This window comes from Sus scrofa, chromosome 7 (assembly GCF_000003025.6).
Source record: "Sus scrofa isolate TJ Tabasco breed Duroc chromosome 7, Sscrofa11.1, whole genome shotgun sequence".
NCBI lineage: Eukaryota > Metazoa > Chordata > Mammalia > Artiodactyla > Suidae > Sus > Sus scrofa.
Window position 1 is genome coordinate 26,712,784 of NC_010449.5, and position 12,822 is coordinate 26,725,605.

The 12,822-nt window shown below is 41.5% G+C and overlaps 1 protein-coding gene across 19 annotated transcripts in view; it reads right to left on the minus strand.

The window, feature by feature from the left end:
* The window catches only part of MLIP (muscular LMNA interacting protein), a 239,016-nt gene that overhangs the window by 149,982 nt on the left and 76,212 nt on the right, over positions 1-12,822 (minus strand). The window contains exon 1 of one of the 19 annotated variants that reach the window (XM_021098526.1): positions 26-1,200. The exons of the other annotated variants lie outside the window; for them this stretch is intronic. Coding sequence (XP_020954185.1) covers positions 26-28 — 3 coding nt within the window. The 5' untranslated portion in view covers positions 29-1,200. Of the gene's footprint in view, positions 1-25; positions 1,201-12,822 lie in introns of those variants that run through there. 19 annotated transcript variants of the gene reach the window in all.

Below are 12,822 nucleotides of genomic sequence, written 5' to 3' on the forward strand. Positions count from 1 at the left end.
GAGTCTTCTGAGGAAGAAAACTCACCATTCATCTGGAGATCGTGAAAGAAAACTCATTAGGAGATCACTTTGAGGAAGCTTCCCCTGCTGTTGTTTCTGCTCCTCTCTGCCACCCTCCAATCCTCCTTCACTGCTTCTGGGTCTCTGCAGAGTCTCATCAGTTTCTCTAGGGCTCTCTCCCCTTTGTGAAGGGTGAGTAGACATAAGAAAGCAGGCACCTTTCGGGTGTATTCTGCTCTTCCGTCCTACCCCACCGTTCCACCCACCCCCTACTGCACTCCAGGCACAGTGGAGGCTGGCATAGGATGGTGGAGGAGGAGGAGGAAACCCACAATTGAATGAGGTTCTGCCTCTGATCACGGGTTGATAGGGCAGCAGGCAGGGAAACCATCAAGACTAAATAATAATCATAATAGCAGTAAGTGAAAAGTCGGTCTGAGGATCAGCTAAGGCCACCATCCTCTCCCTTCATCCTGACCACTTATGAGCAGTGGGAGCAGAAGGCTGTGTTCCAACGATGTATCAGGGTTGTGACCCATCCTTCTATTTTGGCCTAGAGATGAGCAAAATTGAACAATCCCTAGGTGAGCTCACTTGACATGCAGATGCCTGCTGCAAAGCTTGCTACATCTCTTCTATCCGCTGCTTCCCAGAATATAACTTTATGGTAATTTACCCACTTTAAACATCACTCCCATCTGTTCTCTGCTACAAAGATAGCTCCGGCAAGAGATCACTATCAACACCCATTGGCTGGGGAGGGTGGTGGTCTGATACACCATCCACAGCAAAGTCATCGAAATGGAGTTCCCATTTGTAATTCACCACTTGAACATCTTTGAAATGTTTGTGTTTGGATGTTGTTTTCTTCATCTTCCTGAGCCAGAAGGTCTTGTCAGAAAGTCAAACTTCAAAAGTGACAAAGTGCTCTCATCAAAAATGGGTGGTTTGGTTGCCAGGGAAACTGCTTGAAAGGGAGACACAGATCCTATTTGTGAATTTATAAGGAGGAGAAGAAACAGATGCTAAGTTTCGGACTGAGTCTAATTTACACTGAGACATACTTGGTGGTAAGAAGGGGTTACGTTTCTCAGGCCACAGACTAGCACACTTATCCAATTTATAGGGAACCTTCCTACTGTACCCTAGAAACTAAGAATAAAAACAAATTTTCCCCTTTTCCTTAGCTTTGGGGAAAGGAAAAAAAGGTCTGTGGAGTTCCAGTTGTGGCTCAGTGGTAAAGAACCCAACTAGTATCCATGAGGACCTTGGTCTTGTTCAGCAGGTTAAGGATCCGGTGTTGCCCTGAGCTGTGGTACAGGACACAGATGCAGCGCGGATCTGACACGGCTGTGGCTGTGGTGTAGGCTGGCAGCTGCAGCTCCGACTCAAATCCTGGCCTGAAAACTTCCATATGCTGCAGATGCGGCTCTAAAAAAACGAAACAAAAAAAGGTCCAGAAAAGCAAACACGTTTTCCCCAGGAAACCCATGGGATTCAGAAAAATGACCAGGAAGCATCACAAAGCCCAACACAGGTAAAGGCCTCTGGTACATGCTTACAGCATGATCTAAGGGAACAACAAAAATCCTAAACACCTTACACATATTTTCAAAGGAGTTGCCTGGAATGACAAAATAAGTATGATGAGATTAATGGCCACTTTTTGCCGACATGGACAAGGGACGGGCCTGGATTTCTTCTCAAAATACCTCCCCACACCTGCTGATTCAGCTTAAAATTTAGAGCTTCGTTCTTTCACCCTGTAGAAGTTTCAGATCCTTTCCTGAAAATGAATTTTGGTACCAGGGAAAAGGAAAAAAAAGTCCAGCGTTAGGTATCAGGCAATTGAAAGTGTGGTTTCTATAACGGACTAAAAGACTCTGAAGCTAGAAGCCAAAGAAAAGATTTCTCATCATGATCACTTTCAATATCACCACTCCTAACACTTCATCCTCTCTGTCATTGTCATCACCACCAATACTAACATAATTCATCCAAACTCCCATCACCAGTCTGTAAGGAGAATAGCTGCTCTTCTTTGGAATTGACCATGTGCCAATAATGTTTGACACTTACAACTGATTAATTCTCAAGAATGGGCAAACCTTTTCTGAAAAGGGCTAGAGAGTAAATATTTTAGGCTTTTTGGACCCTATCATCTCTGGCACAACAACTCAGCTCTGCCATAGTAAGGTAAAAGCAGTCACAGAAAACGTACCTATCACAGGCGTTCCATTCAATCTCATCTGCAAAAGCAGATTGTGAGATGGGGGGTGCCCACAGGTGCTGGTTGGTAAACCAGCATCATCTCCTAAGTATCCTCATGAGATTGCAGGCTTGGCAGGAGCATCTTCATTCCTCCAATGAGGAGTCCAGTCTATCAGAGGTTAATCTGCCCAAGGTCACATGGGAGCAGATGGAGGGAGGGCAGGATGAGACCCTCGGTGCAGCCATCGCCAAAGCCACTGTCCACTCTCCACCACATCAAGGGTGATACCTGTATCCATCAAGGGTGATACCTGTATCCCTGGCTGCTACTCAAGATGATTTTAGGAGATGCACATATAAACATCTTAGTAGCCCCATTTATTTTAACATGCATGAAAAAATACAACCAGAAAATCCAATCTCTGATTTTACTAATTTTTTTTCCTTCAGATGAAATATAGGTACCATCCTAAATAATTACTTCCATGCCTTTCTATTTTTAAAAAATAAAGGCAAAAATATCTGATTTTTGACAAGCAGGAGAATTTGTTTTGATATTCAGTCCATCTGTATGTGTCACGATGGCCTTTCAAAGAGCTTTTCATTCTTTTCTCTCAGTTTGATTTTCACAAAAAGCCTGAGAAGAAGGGTGGGATGATATTATTATCCCCATGTTGCAGATGAGAAAAAGTAAGCTACAGGAAAGTGAAGGGGTTTCCCAAGGTCATGCACGGTGACGGTGGCCTGGGGCAGAGCGGACACTTGGCCTGCTCCCTTCCTCCCTCCCTCCCTTCCTCCCTCCCTCCCCTGTGTTGTCCAGCTGAAGTTCTCCAGGGCTCAGAGCTGTAAAGAGCCAAGCTTGGGAATTTCGCAATTCTCCCATATCCGCACCAAAGGTATGAAGGTAGCTAAAAGCCAGCAACACAAGTCAGGTTTCTTGGACCTGGATGTCACAGGGCCAGTCACACAGACAGGCAAGTGCGTGTGTGTATACATACAGTGGCCTCAGGTAAGGCTCGCCTCCTGATTTCCAGCAGAGCATTTTGAAAGTACTTTCTAGATTAGCCAGAAACCACTTTGCAAGCTGCAAATGCTAAAGGACTTGAATCTGAACTTCAGTGCATAGTTTTAAAAGAGCTTCAGCTGCTAATGAGCTTGGACCTTCAGCAAGCACTCCCCCCCCCCGCCCCCCCGCCAGATTCCTCACCTATAAAACAGCTGCTGGGCTAGATCAGTATTTGCTTGTTTTGTTTTTCAGAAGATTACAGCTTATTATTCATCTGCAAAAGAAAACCTAGATGCCTTTCTAGGTCGGCAGATTGAGAAGAAGAAAACATCTCTAGCATAAACTTGAATATCTATGAGTTTCAGGAAAGAATCTATAGGGACAACACAGCCAAGCCTTGAAGAAAGCATCACAAAGTTGAAAAATATTTCTACAGTTTAACTTAAGAAAACTTTGTTCATTCCCTGAACCCTGCCTTTAATGAGACAGACATAGTTTTAGAAAAAATGGGTACCAGGTAGTAACAAACAACTAGATTTTAGCGAAAAAATGTTCCATTAGATCAGCGTTTTTCAAACCACAAATTACAACTATGAGTGAATCATGTTCAGCATCTTTAAATGAATTCAAAAAGAACAGAATGGAAAAAAATCAAGTGTCATAGAAAACCTCCCAATAAGCACTACTTGGGAGGCTCTGCTTCAGGTTTATACACACACACACACACACACACACACACACACACACACACACACGAAATTCATGGTCCAAAAATTTGAAAGCCACTGGAACAAATGATATGAGAGCTTCGTGCAGCTTTCTTTTTTTAAATTTTTATTAATTTAATTTTTTTATCATGGACTTGGAAAATAGACTTGTGGCTGCCTGATGGAAGAGGGAGGGAATGGGAGGGATCGGGAGCTTGGGTTTATCAGACACAACTTAGAATAGATTTACAAGGAGATCCTGCTGAGTAGCATTGAGAACTATGTCTAGATACTCACATTGCAACAGAACAAAGGGTGGGGGGAAAAAAATGTATAAATGTAAGGATAACTTGATCCCCTTGCTGTACAGTGGGAAAATAAAATATATTTAAAAAATAAATAAATAAATAAAATACTTTCAAATTAAAAAAAAAATTTTAATTTTTTTAGGGCCGCACATGTGGCATATAGAAGTTGCTGGGCTAGGGGTTGAACTGGAGCTGCAGCTGCCGGCCTACACCACAGCTCATGGCAATGCCAGACACTTAAGGCCAGGATCAAACACACATCCTCATGGATATTAGGCATGTTCGTTACCACTGAGCCACAACGGGCATTTCCAGTGCAGCTTAAAGTTCAATAACTCTCTAAGCTGTTCTCACTGCAATAAAACAACACACCAAAGTGATAGAAAGTCAATAGAATTATAATTCTTACAAATCTCAACACTCAAAGTCTTGCACTTGCTGAGAAATTCTTTATAACCACTCTATTACCATTATAAATTCATAAATTCTGTTCCTTATGAATTCCATTATAACGCTATTTAGATCATTAGCATAACACTATTAATACAGTAATAATAGTAATGACACTTTTGCTACATCATAGATATAATGTAATTATACCTATATTTAAATGTACTTTGGGAAAATATGATCAATAAAGAAATAAGTTCTGAAAAATCAGCCTGATTTTTACAATACTACTTGCCTGCATATAAGTAAAATAAGACCTAGAGGTCCTGGGTGGTGCAGCTAGTTAAGGATCCCATGCTGTCACTGCTGTGGCATGGGTTTGATCCCTGGCCCCGGAAGTTCTGCATGTCATGGGTGTGGCCAAAAAAACAAAACCGAATTAAACACTCCCTAGATACCACTTGGAAATGAATCAAACACCTACCAATATATATACAAAAAAAAGCAAAGCTTTCCAGTTCTTATTTTCCCTTTGAAGGTACAGTTAATGCACATGCTGGGCCAATACATTATGATTTGCATTGAAATGGCAACTCACCTGTCTGTGGAAAAATCCAGCCAAAAGAAATCAGCCCTTCTGGTTCCATTTCAATCTGGAAGCCCTAGAGGAAACCCTGCCTCATTTGCAGAAATGGTGGTGCCAGGGTATGTGATAAATTGAATGAAAAGGACAAGAAAGACACTTCAAGAATTCACTTTCTGAAATTGAAACCCATTCTATTTTTAATCCTCTCTCTCGGGTATTTCATTCCAGATCCTAGTCAAGTCATGTTATAAAAAGTATCCAGGTTGACAAATTATCAGTGCTTCACTTAGCTGCAATTTCCCGTCTGAAAACGATCTTCCTGGATTAGTATTCAGAAATGCACGCTCAGTTTAGTGCCAATTTTGCAGAATAGAGAAAGACTCCAAAAACTGAAGAATTAAAAGTAGAAATCATAAAACTCGTTAATTCAAAGAACTGAGAGTGTAAATAAAAATTCTTGAAGGTTTACAAGTTTTCCAACCACAGGTAATTTTAATGAAAAGAAATCTGTAGCCGAAGGCTTGAGGTTTAGAAGGATCACCAGAGTTGATCCTCAGAGCAGTGGCTGAGTGCATAGGGCTGTTCCCAGACAAAAAGGGTCAAGTCTTCCTTATCCTTCTACAATCAGGGTATTTCACTGGTGTAATAAAAATCAGCATTTATCTGGGATGCATTGATTTTTCTTTCAAAAGATCTAGAAAAGATATCCTTACTCCTATCATATTGACCACAGAGTCTCCTGAACAGAGTCTATGAATAAAATCTTTCCCACTCTCCATTTCATCTTCTCTTCAATTGATAAAAGATTTTTCTCAAACAACATCAAAAAAGAATGCCTGTATTGGAGACATTGATATTCAGTTGGAAAAATATGATATTGGTTCAAACTTCACTGAATAAGACTTTAGAGGCTTCTTCTTGATCAGATGTCTTCCTTAAGAGAAATATAGATTTTATAGTATTTCATTTTTCCAAATTTAATCAATTTTAAAAAGGTTTTTAATTTTTTTCTGGCCACGCCTATGGTGTGCAGCAGTTCCTGGGCCAGAGATCAAACCTGAGCCACGGCAGTGACAATGTCGAATCCTTAACCACTAGGCCACCAGGGAACTCCAAACAAAAGTCTTAATAAAACTCCAACAGCTCAACTTAACATTCATCAATTCAGCGGCGTCTCTCAACCTGAGCTAGTTTACTCCCCAGGGGATGTGTCTGGGGAGACTTTTGGTTGTCAGAAAAATAGGGAGAAGTGAGCGAGGAATGGAGAGGCTAGGAATGCTTGTATAATGCTTCTATACATCCCACAATGCATAGGTCAGCCCCCACTACAAGGATCTGTTTGGCCCAAAATGTCTGTAGAGCTATGGGTGACAAACCCTGTTCTACAGTATTTCCCCAACAAAAACAACAACAACAACAACAACAACAACAAAAATGAAAGGAAAAAAAAGAGAGAGAGAGAGAAATTGCAACAGGCTGTATTTTAGTCTTAATGATGAGCTTAGTGACTTGCTCCTCTACCCTAACCTCAAATAGATGGGATTCAAATTCACGCTTAGCAAAACTGCAGATCCCTTCATGACTCCATGACTTGGCAATTCAGGATTGCTAGAGAATTATAAAGTCATGCATGCCATAATCTTTAGTCCTGTTTGGGGGCGGGGGGGGGGCTCTTCTCTCTCCCTTTCCTCTCTTTTTCTCTCTCCTTCTCTCTGTCTCCCTCTTTGTCTCCCTCTCTCTCCTTCTGTCTCTATCTCCTTCTCTCTCTCTCTCTCTCTCTCTCTCTCTCTCTCTCTCTCTCTCTCTCTCTCTCTCTCACTCACACACACACACTCACCACACACCCCTTAACATAGATGGAATGCCCTACACACAAATGGTGCTCCTTCCATTGTGAAGGCTGGTACTTACACCAAATCAGTGACTCAGAGTGGCAGGGTTAAAATAACTGCCTTGGAGTCAGAAGGATGGCTATTCCAATGGTCAAAGGAAGTTGCTCTGGAGAGAAGATGAAAATTAAAACCAACCAAAGTGAAAAACTTTGAGTAAGGCAGTTCAACATGCCAACGGAGGACCAAGTGGGAGTATCTTCCTGGGAGGGATAATGTGTATGTCTAGTTGATTCTAACAGAGAAGATGTCTCTCCAACATAATTCTTGCACATAATTTCTGTATCTCAAGACATCCTTATAAAATAGCTGCTGTGCTTTGTGTGGCCATCTGAGCCTTTTCCACCAGAGGAGACATGGTAGGGGTATTATCACTGATGAAGAGCTGCAAAGAAAATGTGAATCCCTGGAGAAGCAGAATTCCTCTCTCGATGGGGAGGTGAGGTCTGGATCATTCACCTTCATCTCGCTAAGAACAATACTTCCGAATTAGAGACAAGGTCATTTAAAAGGCAGAAAAGTACTATCTCTAAGGAGTAATGAGAAAGTGGTTGCAGGAGTGTGGGCACCACATGGGTCTCCTGCCATGAGGAGGTTCAATCCAGGGTCCAATTACATTCACAGGGTATATTGATGGCCTAGTTTCATCCCATCCCGCAGGTTTTGAAATATTCAATTTAGCAGCAGTTCAAACTACATACTTTAAATATGTGTTTGTTCAATACAGGTTGTAGTTTAAAATAAACTCAATATTTTATGTGGGTTTAATTTAGGATTTAGCAAATTCTTCAAGTCTATTTGGTGTAGTGGGACACAGGCTTTTTTTTTTTTTTTTTTTTTTTTTTGAGATGGTGGATTCCAGGGGATTTTGATTCTGGTTCCTGAAAGAACTCAGATGGTCAGGTCTGACCATTCTGTGAGAGTCATGGTCTCAGACTTTGAGCTCTGCTGCATGAGCCACACATTGTCAGAAATACAACTGTCCTGAAATCTAGGCCTTTCCACTCCCCTGTCATTGTTCAGAACCATAACGTGTTTGTAATCACTTCTGCACTCCATTACAAGAAGCACGGTTCTGAATCCTGGAAGTAAAATGATCTTGGGGCCTTGGGATACAAGCTTAATCAGGGAATATAAAATGCCAAGCAGCCCACAATTCACGCTCCACTAAGATAATTCCCAAGGGTATTTATATCCTGAAAATAGGTATTTTAGCCTTGTTGCAATGTTATCATTGCGAAAAGACTATTTTTTTAAATAATTAAAGTGATGTAACAGTATGGCTACAAGGGTAGAGAACCTCTAAAAATTCATAGATGTCTTTTAAATCCTGAGTCAATGTATTACTAATTTAACTAAAACTCTTAGAGACAATCAGATGTTTTTGAAAAGAAAGATGCTTATGTTGTACTTTTGCAACGGAAAATTTTTTCTTAAAAATCCACCAGAATTTTGTCTAAATGGGTTCTTGCTATTTTGATGTTTCACTAGAAAGAGTTCCGATTCTTTGCTATCGACGTCCAAAAAACAAGTTTTAATTTTGGGGGGGTTGGGGAGAAAAAAAAAAAAAAAACGAAAAAACCAAAACCCAAAGAAAAATTCCTTCCAGAGGGTCAGTGTTATCTACTGCACTGTGTATACAGGACACACTTAGATGTCTATGAAACACTAAAGTCTCAGTCTCAGGTGTTAGCACATCAGGACTGTTTAGGTTGAGGTGGGGGCATCAAAGTGCATACAGTGGTCTCCAAGATTCCTGGAGTGTGCACCCATCGAGAAAATAATCTGCACCCATGCTTAGACTATATGCATGTTACCTTCTTTCTTTATTCATTATCTTGTGCATGGACCCCTGAACAAACCTACAATGTAAAACATGTACCTCAATGGAAACTAAAATTGGGAAAACAAAAATTAACACAGATGAATAGTTTCTCTCCCTGCCCCAACAGGTTGCTGGGCACAGCCACTGAGATGGGCTACATTCTGAGACCAATGCATTGAGTATAACCCAAGCGACTCCAGCACAGCAGCTGATTTTTAGGACAGTGGTTTTTGAATTTCATAGAGACGGGTAAACAGTACCCACTAAAGCTGAGAAGCCAAGTTTGCCCTCATCCCAAGAGACCAATGTGCTTCAGGGGACATGCTTTGATGCCCTTGTCGTTTAAAGAATGGGCTAGAGAGATGGTAGGGATGGCATTTGTTTTCATGTTGAGGAGTGACCCAGTCTTTAATGGGCTCTTTGGCCTCTTGCAGCTCTGGCTTTGAGATGGTCTCCTCTGCCACAGAACCTCAGGGAAGCCGAGAAGGGTGAAATAAATCTATCCTGTGTCCATTCTACACTGCGTGCCACCCCTGATCCCTCAGATCTCCCACTTAAGTTATATTCTCACCTCTTTCCTCCCTAAAACTTCAGCATCGGACCTTTAACATAGTTAGGAAGTCTGCTGCCTCAGAGACCTCCCAGAAGTTTCTCTTTTCCTGGGATTTTCTTCAGAAAGGACAAGCTCTTTCACCTTAAGTCTAAAACCACTTGGTTTCAACTAAAGGTCTGACATTTGGCAAGTACATTAGCATAAATATATGCACATTTCCTCCTTGGAACAAGAGCTAATGCAAAACTGACCCCAGGGTCCTTTCTGAAGAGTCCCAAAGCCAGCGAGTCAGCTCAAGCAGTTGAGACAGACTCAGAGTAAACCCAGCTCCCCGCTCCCCACCGCTGCCCCGACAGGTGTTTTCCCTTTGGACACCTTCCCCAAGTGGAGCGTCAAGATTCTCAGAAAATCTGGCAGACGGGCCTTCTGGCAAAAGGTGAGGATCTCAAGGGTGAGGCAGAGGAGTCCAAAGAAGGAATTTCCTTCACAGGCCTCTGAAGATTTCGTGCTTTTTAAATTCTGTTAATCAGTTCAGCAAATGGCAGCATCACCCAGGCCAAATATGCTATCTTTGACTTAAACAAAGTACTGTTCTCGCAACAACTGTACCCACATGGGCTGAGAGCTTGCATTTTCTTTCTCACTTCCATACACTTCTGAGAGCAGGTGTCCATGGTGCCAAGACAGGAGCGCCTGGAGGAAGCCACCAAGAGACTTCCAAGGTGTTCTTACGTCCCTAAAATTCCTTGGTTCTTTTGAGTGCATTCATTTTCCTTTGCCCTGAAATTTTCTCCCTGATTTCCTTTTTATCCATTTCTTTTTTTCCCCTTCCTTTCCTTGAAACACTTTCCTTCCACAAAATACCCATGACAATTGAGTCATTCAGTTCGTTCTTACTATATAGATAAACCATCCAAAGCCCAAAGCTTATTGTGATAAATCTGAAAGTTCCATCTCCTCAGCAGTTTATGTACCTGGAGCAGATTTTGAAACACCTCCCCACTCTCCACCTGCACAGCTACAGAAGAGTTGCTGCTACTGTTTGCCAGTGTGGCTTGGATGCCATATTGGTAGGGAATTCCCAAGACCATTCTTTACTGCTCTCTCCTCAGCTGTGTTCATTCATGGTTTGTTCAATAAATATTGATCTAAACACTAGGTAAGTATGATCTAGGTCCTGGAGACACAGCAGTGAAGTAAACACACCAAAACCCCCAACCTCTTGGAACCTCTATTCAGAGACAGACAATTAAGGGGACAAGGTATGTGTTAGAATGCAATAGTGTGGAGAAAAAGACACCCTCGGGAGCTGGATAAGGCATGCCAGAGAGTAGGAGAGGAAATACAATAGATTTAAGGAACATGAACTCCTGTTCCTTGAGGGTGACTTTTAAGAACAGACTTGAAGGAAGTAAGGAAATGAACCACGCAGCCATCTGGGGAAAATATTTCAGGAAGCGGGGAATACATTTTGGGTCAAGAGCCAAGACCCAAGGATAGGAGAAGATGTAACATGTTTTAGGAACAGAAGCTAGTGTCACTGAGGTCCCGGGGAAGAGCCCCTGGAGGTGGGGTAAGAGGAGTTTTGAGAATGGGGGTCAGATGCAAAGGCTTGTCAGCCCCTGTAAGGACTTGGGGTTTTTACTCTGAGCGAGACTGGAAAGTCTTGGAATAGTTGGAGCAAAGTAGTGCCATGATCTCATTATCCTTTGGAAGGATCATTCTGGCTGTGTTAGGAACAGCTAACAGGAAATGATAAGACAGAAAGGAATAAATTGATGACTCGTGGTGGGAAGGGATGGGAAAAGCAGGAGGGATACTGCAGGGAGTGTGCCCAAGGACACTTTTTTGTAGAGTTTTGACTTGAAATCATGCTAGTCTTTTGCATTCAAAAAGGTAAAATTAAATCAACAATTATGGGAGGATCCTAAAAGTGAATATAAAGCAATACCAATTAACCTAGACAGAGGTAGAATTGGCAACATAATCACACAAAGGAAAAGGAAAGAAACGCATTCAAGGAAATTTAGGGATTTAAAATATCTATATACCCCCCCCAATACATGAAACATCATCTTCTCTAACTCAGAGAAGTTACAAAACAACATACCTTTACCATCATCTCCTGGATCAAGAAACAGAACCTCACCAGCACCCCAGAAGCCCTCAGCTTCCGGTCAGTACAACCTCCCCTCCACCCCCACCACCCACCAAGAGTAATTGCTCTCCTGACTTTTCACAGCATAGATGGGTGTCACCTGCTTTGTTGAACAGGTTATTAATGGACACATACAAGACGAACTTTATGAGTCTGGCTTATATTTCTCAATATTATATTTGTAAGATTAATACCTATTGTTGTGTACAGTTGTATATCCTTTACTTTGGGAGAAAAGAGATACAAATATGAAAGAGAAAGATAGGGAAGAACCCTGACCTGTTGGATATTAGAAATGAAAGTAAAAACATTTGTTTTCCTCGGTTTCCTCTGCTGAAAGGACCTGGAAGTAATGATACCACAGAAGCAATACGTACATTGCGCACCCAAATCTTGATTCCTATTTGCCATGCCCCCTAAAATGGACAGGGGTTGGAGAAAGGACTGATTCCAAAGCTGAGTCAAGTGAAGTACAAGACGCAGGTTCAATCCCTGGCCTCGCTCAGTGGGTTAAGGATCCGGCATTGCTGTGGCTGTGGTGTAGGCTGGCTGCTACAGCTCTGATTGGACCCCTCGGCTGGGAACCTCCACATGTGGCGGGTATGGCCCTGGAAAGACAAAAAAGACAAAAAACAAAAGTAGAGGCCATATTAGAGTTAGAAAAAAATCACAATTTTGGAACCTTTGCCATAATAAATGATTAGGAACAAAATCCTAATGAAGGCTCAAGGTAAGTTTGAGAACAGGGTATATAGTCTCCAAGTATCTCTTTATAGATCACTTATTAACCACAAAGGGAACAAGGATGAATATGATAAATATGGCAGTCACCACTTTAACCAAGTGATCAACGTTAACACCCACAATAAATGAACAAACTGAAATTCTGATGTGATATAATAGGGAGAAAGCATCACTTATATTTCATTTAGGGCAAAAACAATAACCTGTATCTAAACATGAGGAAACGAGCAAAAAACACCCAAATCAAAAGGTGCAAAATAAATACTCTGCACTCTTCAAAATGTGGAAGTTAGCAAAAATAAAGAAAAGCTAAGAAAAATCCAGAGCCCAGAAAGACATAACATCTAAATATAACACAGGATTCTGGGTTGCTTTCTGGATTGAAAAGAAAGAAACAATGTTATAAAGAACACTGTTATAAAGGACAGTGTACTAATTTTGCATT